Raw genomic sequence first — 19,503 nt, 5'->3', positions numbered from 1 at the left:
ACTCAAACCTTGCAAGTAGAGATGTCACAATACTCAAATATTTAGGTAGGAGCTTTACCCAGTTAAATGCCATTTTGTTGCTAATATAATAGATAAAATGAAAACTAGCAGTTATTCGCTAATTGCATAAATGCAGTACATTCTGCATTAGCCCATGCCTCACTAACAAGCTATAAAACACAAGATATAGGCAGAAATCTAAGCATAATCTTTATACCACTAAGCAAGAATTTTCCGATTTCTTTTCTTCTGTTCCTAATCATTTATTTGTAGTTAATGTAAAATTCCAACCAGTAGTACCCAATTTGAGTTAAAATTTTACATCACAACTTGATCTAATCTATATATTATTTACAAAACTGAATACATAGAGCATACCCAAGACCAACTCTGGACACAAGTTTCTCTGAGTTATTGATGAACCTCATCTCCACAGCGATGGAGCTGAAAGAGGCCATCAACCACTAGTAGAAACATATCATCTATCTGGAGCAAGTCATTGGCTGTTCTGTTTACGCAACACCAGTTTTGCAGTTGTAGTTTTTGCTTTGACTGTAGGTGCTATTACAATGACACATTAATGACTGTGCCTTAACTGCACAGCTTCCAGGTGAGGAGGGTGTTGGAAAAGCAGCAGCAGAAAGGCAGACAGATCATGCACGCAGTTGCCACAATGAAAGGCAAACAAGGGGCACCAGAACAGGAAGCAGGCGTGGGCGTGGAGGAAGATGCAACCCAACACATAGTCAGGGTCCACAGACAGTGGTGACATCCGAGTGTGCTTCTTCAGTGCCACCAACTGAGCCTTACAGGGAGGCAGCATGAGTGAGACCCTGCAGGTGAGGTCTGCAGTACACCACGAAGGCGGTGTCCTCTTAGCAACTTCCTGTATGACTCAGACATCACCACTGTCAGTGCACATAAAAGATTCGGCCTGGGAGAAAGGCACTGTCTCACACAAGGACAGCAGTTGGTGGCAGGTTCTCTCTCTTTCTCTCTCTCTCTCTCTCTCACACACACACACACACACACACGACATAATGAAGAGTTAGAGGGGAAAAAGCAATGAAACATTCTGTTGACTTAGCCAGATTTGAAAGCCGGTGGTATTCCGGTTGGGGTGACTTCATTCTCAGGGCCACAGGTTTGGCTGCACCTGGTGTTGTATAAATCCACCGTGACATCCCTAGAGAACTGCACTGTGACATCCCTAGTCTTACACTAAACCACTGTGATAAAGGAAAAGGCTTCTCAAAATCTCACATGTTCTGCTCATTCTGTCATTTTATTACCCAATTATCCGTTACATTTCCAATCACTTTACATAACCAACCATTTTCATCGTTGTCACACTATTGTAAACCACATCAGCAAGTTAATACATAAAGCTTTGCATTTCAAAAAACTAGACACTTTAGTAACAATATTACAAAGGTTTTAGCTTCAAAAATAACTGAAAATGAAAAAAATAAACTTTTAAAGAATTAGCATCATAAAATTAATTTATTCCAATAAAAATACAAAATAATATTATGACATTGACCAGATATGAAAGTCCCTCCCAGAAACAACTCTATTAATGATTGAGAAAGCACTCCTTAAAGAAAATACGAAATAAAATGAAAAATATGTAAATATGTTTAATTTTTTTCTTAGCAAAAAATCTTTCTAAAAATAACAATGAAAATTTGTCTCAGTACAAAGGCTACATTACTATTGAAAAAATACCAGCATGAAGAAAAGGTACATATTTGACAGTAGAAAAATGATTTCAGTGAATCACAATGTCTAAAGTTTGCAATGAAAATAAATCTGCAATAAAGATTTATGCCTTTTTTCTTTTCTTTTTTTTCTATTTTTTATACAAACAGTACAAACAGTATTGCACATAACAACAAATAGTCGAGGTTAAGTTATAGCCTTCAAAAAATCGACTAGTTCAAGTGTCACACCAAGGAAAGGCCACAGCAGGACCTGTGTTACCCAGGGGCTTCCCAGTCAAGTTGCAGGTCAGAACACCTCTGTGTTTTAAAAAATAATTTTTTTGAAGGACCCTCTCTTTTAATATAACATTAACAACTTGGGGGCACATTTATTTACAAAACAAAAGGGAACATGTTATAATTTAATAAACTAAAAAAGTTCTCTTTAAAAAAATACAAACAGAAGAACTCTTTCACAATCCTGGTCAGTCGCGCACAATCAACGCTTGATTAGAAATATACAAATTAAGGGAAAGTAGTTTCCACCATCTATTCACAACGTTCAGCACCAAATGGAGTTTATTTTTTGTAACCTATTCTTCAGGACAATGTTTTTTGTCTTCACTTTAGCTTTATGCTGTACAATCTTCCAGCTTTTTAAAAAATCTCAGTGTTATTTTAATACATGAAAGAGGGGTGCTTCTTCAAAAAGTTTTGCTTCTTTCACATAATTAGGTAGATTTCTGTAGGTTAGATATGATCTTTAATATTATAGTTATAAAGCTCTAACTTCTTCATTTTCAAAAAACACAAATAAGCATGAAAAAAATAAAGTTACCCATCTGTTAAATCATTTTCTTGCAGAATTAAATTAATATATATTTTTCTGAATAAACTTACTTAGAAAATATCATTTTCTTTCCTATATTTCAAAATTGAGGTATTGCAAAAGATCATGTCAGTCAGAAAGCATGCCTTTTTCCTTAAAAACAAAAAAAAATCTGCCAACTTTTGAAAACTGTCTAGAATACAAAAAGTAGTAGTGCATAACAAAATTTCTTGTACAGATGAAAAAAAAAACCCACAAACATAGAAAAAAAACAAACAAAACCACACCTGGGCTGGAAAAAAGCAATTATTACCAAAAAGCCTCAAAAAGGGGAGGATTCTAAAATAAGCATTTTTAATCCAGTAAAAAACTATTTTGTTTTTCCTTTTTGAAAACAAACTATAGCTTGAGAGTCAGTAATTGCAACTAAACATGGGAGAACGAAACAAAAGCAACACTAACTTAAGACAGTACAAGGACATCACAGCACAGAAAACACAGTGACTTAAATCTATTCTGCAGTGTCATATCCAGTCAGATTGTCCCCAGAATTCCAAAACATAGGAAGAAGATTAAAAAAAGATTTACATAGTCTTGCAATCATTGTGTGTGTTTATATATTACTATCTGCAGCCCAAGGGTGAATGCTAGAAAAATGTCCATGCTAGTGCTAGCAGGCCTCCCCATTCTAGACCACGCTAGTGCTAGCAGGCCTCCATTCTAGACCACACTAGGGCTAGCAAGCCTCCATTCTAGACCACGCTAGGGCTAGCAGGCCTCCATTCTAGACCATGCTAGGGCTAGCAGGCCTCCATTCTAGACCACACTAGGGCTAGCAGGCCTCCATTCTAGACCACACGCTACGGCTAGCAGGCCTCTATTCTAGACCACGCTAGTGCCAGCAGGCCTTCATTCTACTCAAGCTTAACAGGATAAATCCAGGGAATTAAGTAGTTAGTTTCTCACCCAGACAACCAACTCTGCCCAGGCCATCTTATTTTGTACAGACATTTCTTTAGCATCACCATTACACAACTTTCTTAAAAATGTGCCTAGTTTGTCAATCTGACAACTTATCTCTATATCCTGTATATATTCTTAGTGTTTGTAAGCTAAGATGAGCTCTTTGGTTTTCTGGACAAGGTCTGAAGCTATGTAAAATGGTGCAAGCACTAAGAGATTGTAACTAAGAGCTCATGTGTTAGTTTATAATATACCAGTTATGAACTGTCAAGTTCGTTAATGTCTGACAGAGGCTTTAAACAGTTAAGTTTGATCACAGTTAGACATAATCACTTTACTATATAAAATAAATTGCACAATATATAACAGAGCACCGCAAAGTACTTCATCTACCATCCACAAATTTGCTTGAAGAATATCCTACACCTAGGTTTTATATCGGTTGTAATATAGGTCATTCTGTTATGGGCTCTTCTCATTCAGAGCATTCCATTTACTGAGGCATGCCTTCCTCTGGTCAATTACCAATTCTTTGAATGAAAAAAACTTTTTTTAAAACATGAGTATTTTATAGCTTATATAGATTCTTAATTTGTGCATTGTGGGAACGTTTTATACTAGACATTGGATATAAAATTTATTGCATGCAGCAACCTGATTAAGTAAACATGCAGTCAGAAATAGTGACCTTCCACCGAAGCTTTCTGAAGTCTATTCTGATCTCCTTTCGGCAGCTGACTCTATCCCTAAAATCACAAAAGTGTGTTGTTGGGTTTTTGTGTTTAATTGATATCTTAGCCTGAATAGAGTATTATGGTATTAATAATACCATTTTAATAGCAGCAAAAGCTATTGCAGCATAAATTTACATAATACTAAAAGATCTAACCAAAATCCTCGGCAAAACAAAAATCAAACATGAAGGAAAAATAAAAGATCCAGCTTATGAGGTATCCTTACAAGTCAAAATAGAGAGCAACTAAAGGCTTATTTTCATGAAGGGTTATCCTTACTCTAAGTGACCCGAACTAATGATTGCTGAATTGTTGTGAAGTTTTTGCTACATCTGCCACCTACTCACGAGTATTACCTTTGGTAAGTCTTGTTCTAGGGGCAACTCTCTAAGTTTCTGAAAATAAGTGCATGCTCCAGTTCAAAACAATCAGAACAACACCACCACAGCAACAAACAAAAGAATCACAGACAGTAGCCTGACGGCCGCTAATGAGAATGGCAGCCTACATACTGTCACGAGTGACAAATCAGGTATAAAAAATTAAGGTACCAAGCAGACAAAGGTGTGAATCAAAGTGCAAATCAGTACCATTCTACACTCTGCAATTCTGCATTATACTGGACACTGAGTTCAGTAATATGACTGTAAATAATAATAATAATAATAATAATTAATAATAATAAAAAGACCCAATTCTTCTTTAAAAATCGAGAACGAATGCACAGATTTCCAGAACACTGTAAGCCCTGAGGCAGTGCCCTCTCTCTCCCCTCCTTGTTATCTACTCCAGTACTGTGGCTGGGTCGGCCGTGGCTCAGCTCCAGCGGAACGGGACGTGACGAGGGCGGTCGCCTCCCTCCTTCACCAGCGGTTTGTGGAACTCCCGCCCGGCTCGGGAATGTATGCTCGCCCAGCAGTATTCACAGTAATACTGCAGACAGGTGACGTTGGCACAGAAGAACGGGGCAAACTTCCCACCACAGCGTGTGCCCTGGCACTCATCACACATCTGATCATCCAGCACATATGGCTTTACTTCAACCTGGACCCAAAGAGGAAAGACAGAGAAAAATGGTTTAGCAAAGCTTCCTCACATGTCTTGCTTTTGAGAGTTTATAGTATAGCTTCATGGTACGTCTCAATCAGGTGCTGCTTTCAACTCTGCTGATACTGGATGGTAATCGAGAGCATAGGCTTTGGAAAAAGCTCCTTGATTTACTTCTTGTGTGATATGAGACAAATTCTTAAAATCTCTGTGCCTCTGCTCTATATCTGTAAAATGGGTATGTTTTCACACACACAAACACATCACACACACACACATTTGTGTAATCTGTAAATGGGTATAACAGTGTTTACTTCAAAGGGTGCTGGGGAGGATTAAAAGGGGCTGTGCATGTCAAAGCACATGAGCTGAATCCTGAAAGCCGGGCAGCATCTGACAGTGCAGGACAAAGAAAAACACTGCAGGGAGAGGAAGCAGCCAGGACAACGGCCATAAGCAAGAGGAGGCAGGCACATCCTTGGGAGATGCTGTGGCTGGAGCCAGGCCTGAGGGCAAGAGGCACACTGAATATGGGAGGAACTGAAGGGTACACTGCTGTGAGGCTGTGCACCTCAGTGTTGTAGTGATGCAGCTCCCTGAGACTAACACCCCAATACTGCATACCATGGACTGGAGAGGAAGGGACTCACAGCTGAGGTGTTAAGAAGCTACTATAATAATTGGCGCTTTTTTAGTTTTGGAGCTTTCTCTATTACCTTAATCTCCCCCAACACTGGAAACTTCAATAGAAGACAACTTTTCATTACAGCCCTTTAGGGAACATTTTTAAATCTAAATGAAGCAAAGCTGTATGACTGAAAACCAAAAGAAGAAAAAAGTTACCATGTTCTCACCCACTTTCCTTTTCTAGAACTTTAGAAAAGAAACATCATTAACTTTATTTATTTTTAATTATTATTATTATTTTTGAGATGGATTGTCACTCTGTTGCCAGGCTGGAGTGCAGTGGTGCGATCTCGGCTCAATGCAACCTCCACCTCCCGGGTTCAAGTCATTCTCCTGCCTCAGCCTCCTGAGTAGCTGGTATTACAGGAGTGCACCACCACGCTCGGCTAATTTTTTGTATTTTTAGTAGAGTTGGGGTTCACCATGTTAGCCAGGCTGGTCTCAAACTCCTGATCTCGGGTGATCCGCCTGCCTCAGCCTTCCAAAGTGCTGGGATTACGGGCGTGAGCCACCATGCCCAGTCGAAATACTATCTTATTGTGGTTTTGATTTGCATTTCTCTAATGATGGAAAATGTTTAGCATTTTTTTCATGTGCTTGTTGTCCATTTGTGTATCTTCTTTGGAGATACACAACTCAATGAGGAAATGCATAGAGAATAATTCACATAAGAATTCACAGACAATTCACATAAAAATGTTTATATTAGCTGGTTATGGTGCATGCACCTGTAATCCCAGCTACTCAGGAGGTGAGAGGATCACTTGAGCCCAGGAGTTCAAGCCCAGCCTGAGCAGCATACTGTTTCCCTGGCTCTTAAAGAAAAAAGAAAAAAGAAAAAAAAAAAAAGATGTTCATATTTACTTGTAGTCAGGAAAAAACTGAAGCCATTATTCTCATCAGACTGGCAAACATTTAAAAGAGTGATAACTATTTCTCATCATCTGCTGATAGAAATATGAATTGCTACAAGTTTTTTTTTTTTTTTTTTTTTGAGATGGAGTCTCACTGTTATTGCTCAGGCTGGAGTGCAATGGAACAATCTCAGCTCACTGCAACCTCCACCTCCTGCAACCTCCACCTCCCAGGTTCAAGTGATTCTCCTGCCTTAGCCTCCCAAGTAGCTGGGATTACAGGTGCCCACCACCACACCCAAATATAATTTTTATAGTTTTAGTAGAGATGGGGTTTCACCATGTTGGCCAGGCTGGTCTCAAATTCCTGACCTCAGGTGATCCACCTGCCTTGGCCTCCCAAAGTGCTGGGATTACAGGCGTGAGCCACCACACCTGGTCTGCTACAACATTTTCGAAAAGCAAACTAGCAAATTATTCAAGTTAAAAATATGTATACCCTTCGACCCAGGAATCCCAGTGTTGGCTATTGTTCCAGATGCAATCCCAATGCTTGGAAATATAACCACCAGAAGTGAGGACATAGGTAAAGTATATCTATTGTGAGACTTGTCCACAATGGCAAAAAATCAGAAACAAAGTAAATGTCTAGCTACAGGGAACCACTTGAATAAAATATGGGTTATCCATTCTGATGGAATACCATGCAGCCATGAAAAAGACTTAATTATGCTCCATCAGTTGATGAGAAAAGATTTCCATTACACAGGGACATTAGGACCAAGTGGAATGGTGGCTATTGCAAGCTGTAAAATGCTGAACAAACATACGTAAGATCATGTAATACATTTGTGCTGATATTTGAAAATGCAGTATTAATAAAACAGCACCTTATGTCTATTTGGGCTTCCAACTAAGCGTGGTAATAATGCTCCTTACTGGCTGAAGGGTTTTGAGGGATCTCGTCTACACAGTACTTCAGAAGATGTGTCATGAAGGCTTTCATGACTGCCTTGAGGCCAGAGGCACACAGTGATGCCTTATTTACCAGCTTTCTTAGGGAATAACAAATACCTCAAGTTATTTTTCCAGAAACCAGGCACTTCTCCTTTTTGGTGCCAAAATACCTTGAATGTTGATGTTTTTTGACAAAAATCTTGCTAAAATGTGCTAGTTCCCCTCCCCTCTTAGATAGGCGACATTATGAACATTATTCCTAAGGAATGCCAAGTAATACAATGCAGTAGAGAGTTTTCACTTTTTCTACTGGCCCCCTTCAAAATCTGGTGGTCCGTTATCATATCTAAAACACTTTCCAAACACCTCTTTTAGGTTTGCAATTTCCAATCATTTTCATTTTGCCTGGAAAGTTAGAAAAATCAAGTTTGTGAAGAGCTGAACATTAAATGCCAATAGATATGACTCTTAATATGAAAAAAAATAGGCTAGGTGCAGTGGCTGATGCCTGTAATTCCAACACCTTGGAAGGCTGAGGCAGGAGGATCCCTTGAGCCCAGGAGTTCGAGACTAGCCTGGGCAACAACAACAAAAAAATTAGCCCTGCATAGTGGGATGCACCTGTAGTCCCAGCTACTTGGGAGGCTGAGGCGGGAGGATCCCTTGAGCCCAAGAGCTAGAGGCTGCAGTGAGCCAAGATCATGTCACTGTACTCCAGCCTAGGTGACACAGTGAGACCCTGTCTCAAAAATATATATGTCATAATAGTAAAAATAAAAAAAAGTATGTGGCTTTTGGATTGCTACTGTGCTCTCAGGGGCCTTTCCTGAAGGCTTCCAGAGGGGTGGGAGGTGCTGCTCCTGCGGAGCTCTCCTGAGGTGTGTCTGAAGAGCAGAGGGTTGCCTAGAGACAAGACACACACCATGATGATCCACAAACACAGACGCGCTAGTTAGCTAGTTAGCTAGTTAGCTACCACGACCTCTTAAACAGCCACAGTCAAACGGTTCTTCTGGATTGAAATCAACAAGAGAGGCAGAGCAAGATGGAAGAACAGACGTCTCCACCGATCAACCTCCACCAACCCGTGCCCCACAAGAACAGGAAGTTAGTAACTCTCTACACAGAAAAAAAACACCTTTAGAAGAACCAAAAATCAGCCGGGCGCAGTGGCTCAAGCCTGTAATCCCAGCACTTTGAGAGGCTGAGATGGGCGGATCACAAGGTCAGGAGATCGAGACCATCCTGGCTAACACGGTGAAACCCCGTCTCTACTAAAAATACAAAAAACTAGCCGGGCGAGGTGGCGGATGTCTGTAGTCCCAGCTACTCGGGAGGCTGAGGCAGGAGAATGGCGGGAACCCGGGAGGCGGAGCTTGCAGTGAGCTGAGATCCGGTCACTGCACTCCAGCCCGGGCGACAGAGCAAGACTCCGTCTCAAAAAAAAAAAAAAAAAAAAAAAAAAAGAAGAACCAAAAATCAGGTAGGTCCTCGTAGTACCTGGTTTTGTCTTCATATTGCTGAAAGAGGCACTGAGGAGATAGAAAAATAGTCCTGAATCACCAAGTATTTAAACCAGCCCGAGCCTGAGGGGAATCTCCAATTCCAGCAGGGGGAACTCGAGTTCCCCCAAGCCTGGCCACTGTGGGCTACGGCGCTCTGTGTCTCCAAATCAACTTGCAAGTCTAGGCCATAAGGACTGCAACACTTAGGTGAGTCCTAGTGCTGAACCAGGCCCAGAGACAGTGGATTCGGGGGTACATGGCCTACTGAGACATCAGCCAAGGGAGGGCTGGCATCACCCCTGCCCTAACCCCAGGCTGCACAGCTCATGGCTTCCTTCAGTTTGAGGAGAGGAGAGGGAAAAGTGGGAAGGGCTTCGTCTTGCATCTTGGATACCAGCTCAGCCACAGAAGGACAGGGCACAGTCAGAATTGTGAGGTCCCTTTTCCAGGCCCTAACTCCCAGGTGACATTTCTAGACACACCTTGGGCCAGAAGGAACCCCACTGCCTTGAAGGAAGGACCCAGTCCTGGCAGCATTCATTACCTGCTGGCTGAAGAGCCCTTGAGCCCTGAATAGCCAGCAGTGATACCCAGGACCTCGGGTGAGCCTCTGAGACTTGCTGGCTTTAGGTACCAGCATGGCCACAGTTGGGTAGAGCAGTGGGCAGGCTCCTGGGGTCCCCAACTCTAGGATTTGACTCTTGGATGGCATTTCTGGACCTGCCCTGGGCCAGAGGGGAGCCCAGTGCTCTGAGAGAGGGTTTCAGGCCAGGCAGTGTTTACCACCAGCTGACGTAGGGCCTTAAGGGAATGCTGGACTTAGTCTGGCAGTACTTCTCATGGCCTGGGGTGGCAGTGGTGGAAAAGTGAGACTCCTCCGCCTTTGGAAAGGGGAGGGAAGAGTGGGAAAGGCTGCAGTTGTGGTTTGAGTGCCAGCTCAGTCACCATACAATAGAACACCAGGTAGACTTCTAAGGTTTTCCACTTTAGTACATGATGCCGGGACAGCACCTCTGAGTTTGCCCGGGGGCTTGGGGAAACTCACCGCCCTGAAGGGAAAGACACAAGCCTCGCTGGCTTTGCCACCTGCTGATAGTAGAGGCCCAGGGCCCTGAGTGAACACAGGCAGTAACCAGGGAGTGGTTAATGGCAGGCCTTACGCAAAAGCCAGTACTGTGCTGGCTTCAGGCCGGACACAGCACAGTCAGAGTGGTGGTGGCCACAGGGGTTTGTGTCACTCCACCCCCAGCTTAAGGTGACTGAGAACAGAGAGATTCTTTGTTTGGGAGAAAGTAAGGGAAGAGAACAAGAATCTCTGCCTGGTAATGCAGAGAATTCTCTCAGATTTTGCCCAAGACCATCAAGGCAGCACCTCTACGAGTCTGCAGGAACCGCAGTAGCTAACTTGGGCTTGGGTGACCCCTAAAGCAGAAACAGCGTAGAATACAACACCCAAGTCCTTTCACATATCTGGAAAGCCTTCCCAAGAAGGACAGGTATAAATAAGCCCAGGCAGTGAAGACTACAATAAATACCTAATTCTTCAATGCCCAGACACCAAAGAACATCTACTAGCATCAATACCATCCAGGAAAACATGACGTCACCAAATAAACTAAATAAGGCACCAGGGACCAATCCTGGAGAAACAGAGATATGTGACCTTTCAGACAGAGAATTCAAAATAGTTGTGCTGAGGAAACTCAAAGAAGAGACAAAGGTCACTATATAATGATAAAGGGGTCAATTCAACAAGAGGATATAGCAATTTTAAATATATATTTTGGCTGGGCACAGTGGTTCACGCCTGTAATCCCTGCACTTTGGGAGGCCAAGGTGGGTGGATCACTTGAGGTCAGGAGTTTGAGACTAGCCTGGCCAACATGGCAAAACCCCGTCTCTATGGGGTACAACACCCCTGTACTATATTAGTAGGCATGGTGGCAGGTACCTGTAATCCCAGCTACCCAGGAGGCTGAGGCAGGAGAATCACTTAAACCCCAGAGGTGGAGGTTTCAGTGAGCTGAGATCGTGCCACTGCACTCCGGCCTGGGTGACAGAACAAGACTCCGTCTCAAAAATACATACATATATATATATACACATAAATTGATTATATATGTATGCACCCAACACTGGAGCACCCAGATATATAAAGCAAATATTAGTGCTAAAGAGAAAGGCCCCAATAAAGAAACATCTTTATTGATGAAAGATGCAGACTTAATCTGCACGACTGAACAAAGGGATCTAACAGATATTTACAGAACATTTCATCCAAAAGCTACAGAACACACATTCTTTTCCTCACCACATGGATCATCCTCAAGGATAGACCATATGTTAGGTCACCAAGTAAGTCTTAAAACATTCAAAAAAATTGAAATAATATCATGTATCTTCTGTAACCATAATGTAATAAAACTAGAAATTAATAACAAAAGGAATTTTGCAAACTATACAAATACATGGGCCAGGCACAGTGGCTCACACCTGTAATCCCAGCACTTTGGGCCAAGGCAGGTGGATCACTTGAGGTCAGAAGTTTGAGACCAGCTTGACCAATAAGGAGAAACCCTATCTCTACTAAAAATACAAAATTAGCCAGGTGTGGTGGCACATGCCTATAATCCCAGTTACTTGGGAAGCTGAGGCAGAAGAATCTCTTGAACCTGGGAGGTGGAGGTTGCAGTGAGCCGAGATATCGCACCATTGTACTCTAGCCTGGGCGACAAGAGTGAAACTCCGTCAAAAAAAAAAAAAAAAAAAAAGAAAGAAAGAAAGAAAAAACAAATACATGGAAATTAAGCAATATGCTCCTGAATGACCAGTGGGTCAGTGAAGAGATTAAGAAGGAAACTGAAAATTTTATTGAGACAAATGATAATGAAAACAGAACATACCAAAACCTATACAGCAAAAGCAGTAGTAAGAGGAAAGTTTATAGTGTAAGCCTACATCAAAAAGGAGGGAAAACTTCAAATAAACAATCTAATGATAAAACTTAAAGAACTAGAAATGCAAGAGGAAATGAAACCCAAGATTAACAGAAGAAAGAAATAATAAAGACCAGAGCAGAAATAAAATGCAACTGAAATGAAAAAGACAATAGAAAAGTTAAACAAAACCGACAAACTTTTAGCCAGACTAAGAAAAAGAAAAGATTCAAATAAATAAAATCAGAAATCACAAGGTCAGGGACTTGAGACCAGCCTGACCCACATGGTGAAACCTCGTCTCTACTAAAAATACAAAAATTAGCTGGGCATGGTGGCATGTGCCTGTAATTCCAGCTACTCGGGAGGCTGAGGCAGGAGAATCAGTTGAACCTGGGAGGTGAAGGTTGCAGTGAGCCGAGATCGCGCCACTGCACTCCAGCCTGGCAACAGAGCGAAACTCTGTCTCAAAGAAAAAAAAAAAATCAGTCAATCATATCAACAGAATGGAGGATAAACACCATATTATCATTTTAATTGATGCAGAAAAAGTATTTGATAAAATTCAAAATCCCTTCATGATAAAAATCCTCAGCTGGGTGCTGTGGCTCACTCCTGTAATCCTAGCACTTTGGGAGACCGAGGTGGGTGAATCACTTGAGGTCAGGAATATGAGATCAGCCTGGCCAATATGGTGAAACCCCGTCTCTACCAAAAATACAAAAAAATTAGCCAGGCGTGGTGGCACACACCTGTAACCCCAGCTACTTGGGAGGCTGAGGCACAAGAATCACTGGAATCCAGGTGATTCAAGGTGAGCCAAGATCATGCCACCACACTCTAGCCTGGGTGACAGAGCAAGACCTTGTCTCAAATATATATATATATAAATCAAAATAGATTAACATCTTAAATCTAAGACCTCAAACTATGAAGCTACTGAAGGAAAACACTGGGCAATACCCCCCACAAACAGACAACCAAAGCAAAAATGGACAAATAGGATCACATCAAGTTAAAAACCTTCTGCACAGCAAAGGCTAAAATCAACAAAGAGACAACCCACTGAATGGGAGAAAATATTTGCAAACTACCCATCTGACAAGGGATTCATAACCAGAATATGTAAGGAGCTCAAACAACTCTCTAGGAAAAAAATCTAATAATCCAATCACATATGGGCAAAAGATTTGAACAGACATTTCTCAAAAGAAGACATACAGATGGCAAACAGGAATATGAAAAGATGCTTAACATCATTGATCACCAGGGAAATGCAAATCAAAACCACAATGAGATATCATCTCACCTCAGTTAAAACGGTTTATATCCAAAAGACAGGCAATAGCAAATGCTGGTGAGGATGTAGAGAAAAGGGAACCCTTGTATGCTGTTGGTTGGAATGAAAATTAGTACAATCACCAGGGAGAACAGTTTGGAGTTTCCTTAGAAAAGTAAAAATTGAGCTACCATATGATCCAGCAATCCCATTGTTGGGTATATACCCCAAAGAAAGGACATCAGTCTATCAAAGAGATATCTGCACTCCCATGTTTGTTGCAGTACTGTTCACAATAGCTCAAATTTGGAAGCAACCTAAGTGTCCACTGGCAGATGATTGGGCCAGGTATGATGGCTCACACCTGTAATCCCAGCACTTTGAGAGGCCAAGGCAGGCGGATCACCTGAGGTCAGGAGTTTGAGATCAGCCTAGACAACATGGTCTACTATATGTTGTATCTACTACAAATACAAAAATTAGCCGGATGTAGTGGCGGGTGCCTGTCATCCCAGCTACTTGGGACACTGAGGCAGAAAAATCGCTTGAACCCGGGAGGTGGAGGTTGCAGTGAGCCAAGATCGCACCATTGCACTCCAGCCTGGGAGACAAGAGCGAAACTCTGTCTAAAAGAAAACAAAACAAAACAAACAAACAAACAAAAAAGCATATGAATGGATGAAGCAAATGTGGAACATATACACAATAGAGTTCTATTCAGCCTTAAAAAAGAATGAGATCCAACCATTTGCAACAACATGGATAGAACTGGAGATCACTATGTTAAGTGAAATAAGCCAGACACAGAAAGACAAACATCACATGTTCTCACTTATTTGTGGGATCTAAAAATCAAAACAATTGAACTCACGTAAATAGAGAGTAGAAGGATAGGCTGGGAAACGTAGTGGGGAGCTACAGTGGAACAGGAGATGGGGATGGATAATGGGTACAAAAAAATCAGAAACAATGAATAAGACCTACTATTTGATATCACAACAGGGTGACTATAGTCAATAATAACTTAAATGTATATTAAGAAGTGTAATTGGATTGTTTGTAAGTCAAAGGATAAATGTTCAAGGGGATCGATACCACATTCTCCATGATGTGCTTATTTCACGTTGCATGCCTGTATCAAAATATTTACTATCTATACCCACTATGTATTAAAATTTGGCTGGGCACAGTGGTGCACGCCTGTAATCCCAACACTTTGGGAAGCAGAAGCGGGTGGATCACTTGAGGTCAGGAGTTTCAGACCAGTCTGGTTAACATGGTGAAACCCCACCTCTATGGAAAATACAAAAATGAGCCAGGTGTGGTGGTGGTGCCTGTGATACCAGCTACTCCAGAGGTTGAGTGAGACAAGAGAATCACTTGAACCTGGGAAGCAGAGGTTGCAGTGAGCCGAGATCGCACCACTGCACTCCAGCCTGAGCGACAGAGTGAGACCCTGTCTCAAAAAAAAAAAAAAAAAAAAAAAAAAAAGCGACGCATGGTGGCACACACCTGTAATCCCAGCTAAGATTACCAACAAAAATAAAAAATAAAATAAAAAATAAATTGTTAATAAAAGGACATAAGGAACAACAACAACAACAAAATCAATGAAAGAGAAGCAGCTGCATGAAGGATTAAGGGTGCTTAGTTTGGCTCCTACTAAAGGGTGATTATTTTGGGTTGAGTGGACTCACCCTTGTGACTAGTATTTATGGAGTGCCTATTCCCTATCAGCCACCATGTTACAACTGGAATGAACTGTAGACCAATACAAAGTTCTTCCCTAAAATAACTTATGGTCTGTAAAAGAGTTTCTGAAAAGCATTCCCAAACCATTTGTGGGTTTTGCCACATCCCAGTGCCATCTATACTATTACCTAATATTTTAGTAGATTATCCAAATTAACTCTGTTTTTTCCAACAAACAAATATATAACAAAATAAAAACTGGTTTATCTGTTAACCTCTGCAATTACCTGGAATATCATTAACCTCTGACACTTCGGACACACCAATCTGGTGGGATCACGTTACTGACCTATATTACCATTAAAGCTCAAATACTAGAGCCCCGTGCAGAGCTGATCACATCATTACGCTGACCCTCTGTTTCAAAAGGCCTTGCAGGCAAAGGAGATGAGAAGTACCTACCGAGAGACACTTAGATTCATACTCATAAGCCTAATGGAGACTACTATACCCAAAGATGCTGAAGAATACATGTAATTTATTGATGAGCTTGTAACCACTAAGGATAAGATGGACTGATAATGGAGCCTTGGATGAGTGGATGAGTGGCTATAGAAGATGGTAAAGGGAATAATATATTTAGAATGCTACAGACAAAGAGAAAGCCGTACTTTGTAAGTTTAAACTGATCTCAATCCTTAATTGTTTTGTTTCTAACGAGCTAGAGAAAATATTTCCGTCTGCAGTCATTTTGTTTTACTCAAAAAACTGACCTCCTGAAATAAATAAAGCAACGGCTAAACAACTCTTAGTGTCAGAGAACAGATACTAGGGAGACCACAAACTGTTTGCAGGTGCAGAATTCCTTCTTCTCAGACCTCAAAAGTTGTAGTAATAGAAAGGAGGCATTGGCCAAGGTCAGGCTAAGCTTGAGTTATGTACTAAAAGTTCTGTTAAGGACAGCCAAAGACTGGCCTCTGTTACAGTCTGTCTTTGGTGGTGGGAACAACCAAATAAATCAGTCAGATACCAGCCAGGCCCGGTGGCTCACGCCTCTAATCCCAGCACTTTGGGAGGCTGAGGCAGGCAGATCATGAGGTCAAGAGATCGAGACCATCCTGGCTAACATGGTGAAATCCCGTCTCTACTAAAAATACAAAAATTAGCCAAGTGTGGTGGCATGCACCTGTAGTCCCAGCTACTTGGGAGACTGAGGCAGGAGAATAGCTTGAACCCGGGAGGCAGAGGTTGCAGTGAGCCGAGATCACGCCACTGCACTCCAGCCTGGCAAAAGCAAGACTCCATATTAAAAAATAATAATAATAGTAAAAATAAAAATAATCTGTCAGATACCTAGTTATCCTAAGGCACGTAAAGCATACTTATGGGTGACTAGAAGGCAAGTAGAAGCAAGGATTTCAGATAACAGAATCAAAGCAGACGAGCTGGAAAAACAAGCAAAGTGAAGTGATATAATTTAATAGGAATAAATCTAAGGCTGGCATCTACTCAGAAAAATTGGCAGCACACAGCCAAAGCGTAGTATTGGGTCAAAAAAAGAAAGAAAAAAATTGGCAGCACAAATACAAGGTGTAAGTCAAAGTGTAAAGAAGATGTAGTTAAGCAGCACATCAAGCAAGGCTTTAACTCAAAGAATCAGGAATATGAAGAGGCTGACAAAAGAACAAACCTAATCTAAGGACCTGCTGCAGGTCATAAGAAGGAAAACAATGAACTGGAGATCGTGGGTGTGAAGGGCAGAAGAGAAAATGTGCAGAGTTGCCACACTGTATCAGAAGAAAGAGACAATGACATGGGCACCTCTGTGCTTAAGAGAAATCCAGCAAACAGAGGTCAAGTCAGAGAATATTGGCTTCAGGTGGTGATTTCGGAGAACTCAGAAAATAGAGTAGGTGAGAAGTAGTATGGGGGCTACTTGAATGGAAAACATTAGCTCTGAGGTTGGGTTCCTCTTCTGGCTTCAAAGGAGAAGCTCTCATAATCACATTGTTGGGGTAAACTACTGGACACAGGGACTTGAGTGAGTACCTTCTGTCTCTCTCCAGACTACCCAGAGATTTAGGCCAAATGCTACGAGGGGCCATTGCAATGTCAGGCTTTATCAACAGAGGCAAAATATTTAGAACACTGAAAGGAAGAGCCAGCTGTACTCTGGGTAAGAAACCTCAACTCTGGCTTTCCATTTTGAGGACCACACTTTAGAAGGACATGACATTGTCAGAAGGACCTGACTCACTTGGAGATCCTACACTATGCTGGCTGAAAGGAGGCCATGATTCACAATACAGACATCTAAACTATGGCCATAGACATCCACAGCATTGCCAGGATCAGAAGTAGAAACTGCAACTAGAGGCTACCCCATGGTCACTGTTTAGTGTGAGCTCAATATACTGTGTGTTTCAGAAATACTCTGATAGCTCTTAGGAATGAGTTATATTCATTAAAGAGGTACACTTTAGTAATGAGGAATTTAGTTTCTTTTAACTTTTTTTTAACTCACTAGGTTACTTTGAGAAATCAGACCAAAGTAGTTATCCATGATAAAAAGAAGTGAGAAATCAACTGATAACATAAGCAAGCTGTTGACACATTTTCAACTGTTAAAGGCAGTACAACAGAGCTAAGTCTAGACACAAGATAACCAGAGCTCACTGCCATGATAGATAATGTCCCCCATATTGGGTAATCAATGTATTAGTTAAGATGGTTGCAAATATATGACTCAATCAAGAGAAGAGCATTTCTTTATAATTTTTTATTTTACTTTTGAGACAGGGTCTCGCTCTGTCACCAGACTGGAGTGCAGTGGCATGATCTTGGCTCACTGCAACCTCCATCTCCTGGATTCAAGTGATTCTCGTGCCTCAGTCTCCCGAGTAGCTAGAATTACAGGCATGTGCCACCATGCCTGGCTAATTTTTGTATTTTTGGTAGAGACGGGTTTCACCATGTTGGCCAGGCTGGTCTCGAACTACTGGCCTCAAGTGATCTGCCCGCTTTGGCCTCCCCAAGGGCTGGGATTACAGGCATGAGCCACCACACCTGGCTAAAGAGTATTTCTAAAATAAGTATTATTTCTGACCAATAGAGGAAAATTTCAACCCCAGTTCACTATTTTTTTTTTTAGACACATTCCTGAGGTCTGAGGAAATCTAAGGGAACATAGCACCTCAAATAAGTTCAATAAATTATATTTAAACTACAATAGCTTCATTTAAAAAGTACATCTGGGACTCAGTGCTTTAACATGAGCCCATTTAGAATCAGTTCAAGTCATAATTTGAACTCACACCTGGGTTTTGCCTGTCCTTTAAAAAGTCAGCTCGGCCAGGTGCGGTGGCTCACGCCTATAATTCTAGCACACTGGGAGGCCGAGGCGTGGAGATCATTTGAGCTCAGGAGTTCAAGACCAGTCTGGGCAACATGCTGAAACCCCATCTCTATCAAAAACACAAAAAACTGGCCGGTTGTGGTGGTGAACTCCTGTGGTCCCAGCTACTCGGGAGGCTGAGGTGGGAGAATCACTTGAGTCTGGAAGGCAGGGGTTGCTGTGAGCTAAGATTATACCACTGCACTTTAACCTGGGTGATAGAGTAAGACCTCGTCTCAAAAAATAAAATAAAATAAAAAATAAAAAAACATTTTAAAAGTCAGCCTGGCAAAAATCCCAAAACTATGACTCTTCAGAGTCAAATCAAGCAGAGATCAGTAATAATGTATCAAAGTTCTCCTTTTTTTTTTTTTTTTTTCTGAGGTGGAGTCTCGCTCTGTCACCTAGGCTGGAGTGCAGCGGCGCGATCTCTGCTCACTGCAAGCTCCGCCTCCTGGGCTCACGCCATTCTCCGGCCTCAGCCTCCCGAGTAGCTGGGACTACAGGCGCCTGCCACCATGCCCAGCTAATTTTTTGTATTTTTAGTAGAGATGGAGTTTCACCGTGTTAGCCAGGACGGTCTCGATCTCCTGACCTCATGATCCGCCCACCTCGGCCTCCCAAAGTGCTAGGATTACAAGCGTTAGCCACTGCACCCGGCCCAAAGTTCTCCTCTTTAAAAAATATACTATGCAATGGCTAGGAAAAAAGTAGCACTAAAAACTTGGTTTTAGAACTAGTTAAGGGAACAATCCTTAAAAAATGAAGGGTTGGGCTGGGTATGGTGAGGTGTGCCTGTAATCCCAGCTACTTGGGAGGCTGAGGCACTTGAGCCCAGGAGTTCAAGTCGAGCCTGAACAGCATCTCCAAAAATAGATAGATAGATAGATAGATAGATAGATAGATAGATAGATAGATAGATA

General features: G+C 41.7%; 1 protein-coding gene across 3 annotated transcripts in view; it reads right to left on the bottom strand.

Annotated features, from left to right (window-relative positions):
* Positions 1-1,266: 1,266 nt before the first annotated feature.
* The window catches only part of CPEB3 (cytoplasmic polyadenylation element binding protein 3), a 256,834-nt gene continuing 238,597 nt past the window's right edge, over positions 1,267-19,503 (bottom strand). For all 3 annotated transcript variants that reach the window (XM_023226243.1, XM_023226245.1, XM_023226244.2), the window contains exon 10: positions 1,267-5,273. In XM_023226243.1, the coding sequence (XP_023082011.1) occupies positions 5,046-5,273 (228 nt within the window). In that variant the 3' untranslated portion in view covers positions 1,267-5,045. The remainder of the gene's footprint in view (positions 5,274-19,503) is intronic.

The sequence above is a fragment of the Piliocolobus tephrosceles genome, chromosome 9 (assembly GCF_002776525.5).
Source record: "Piliocolobus tephrosceles isolate RC106 chromosome 9, ASM277652v3, whole genome shotgun sequence".
Lineage (NCBI taxonomy): Eukaryota > Metazoa > Chordata > Mammalia > Primates > Cercopithecidae > Piliocolobus > Piliocolobus tephrosceles.
The sequence above is the reverse complement of the archived record's forward strand: the minus strand, read 5'-3'. Positions and strand labels throughout refer to the sequence as shown.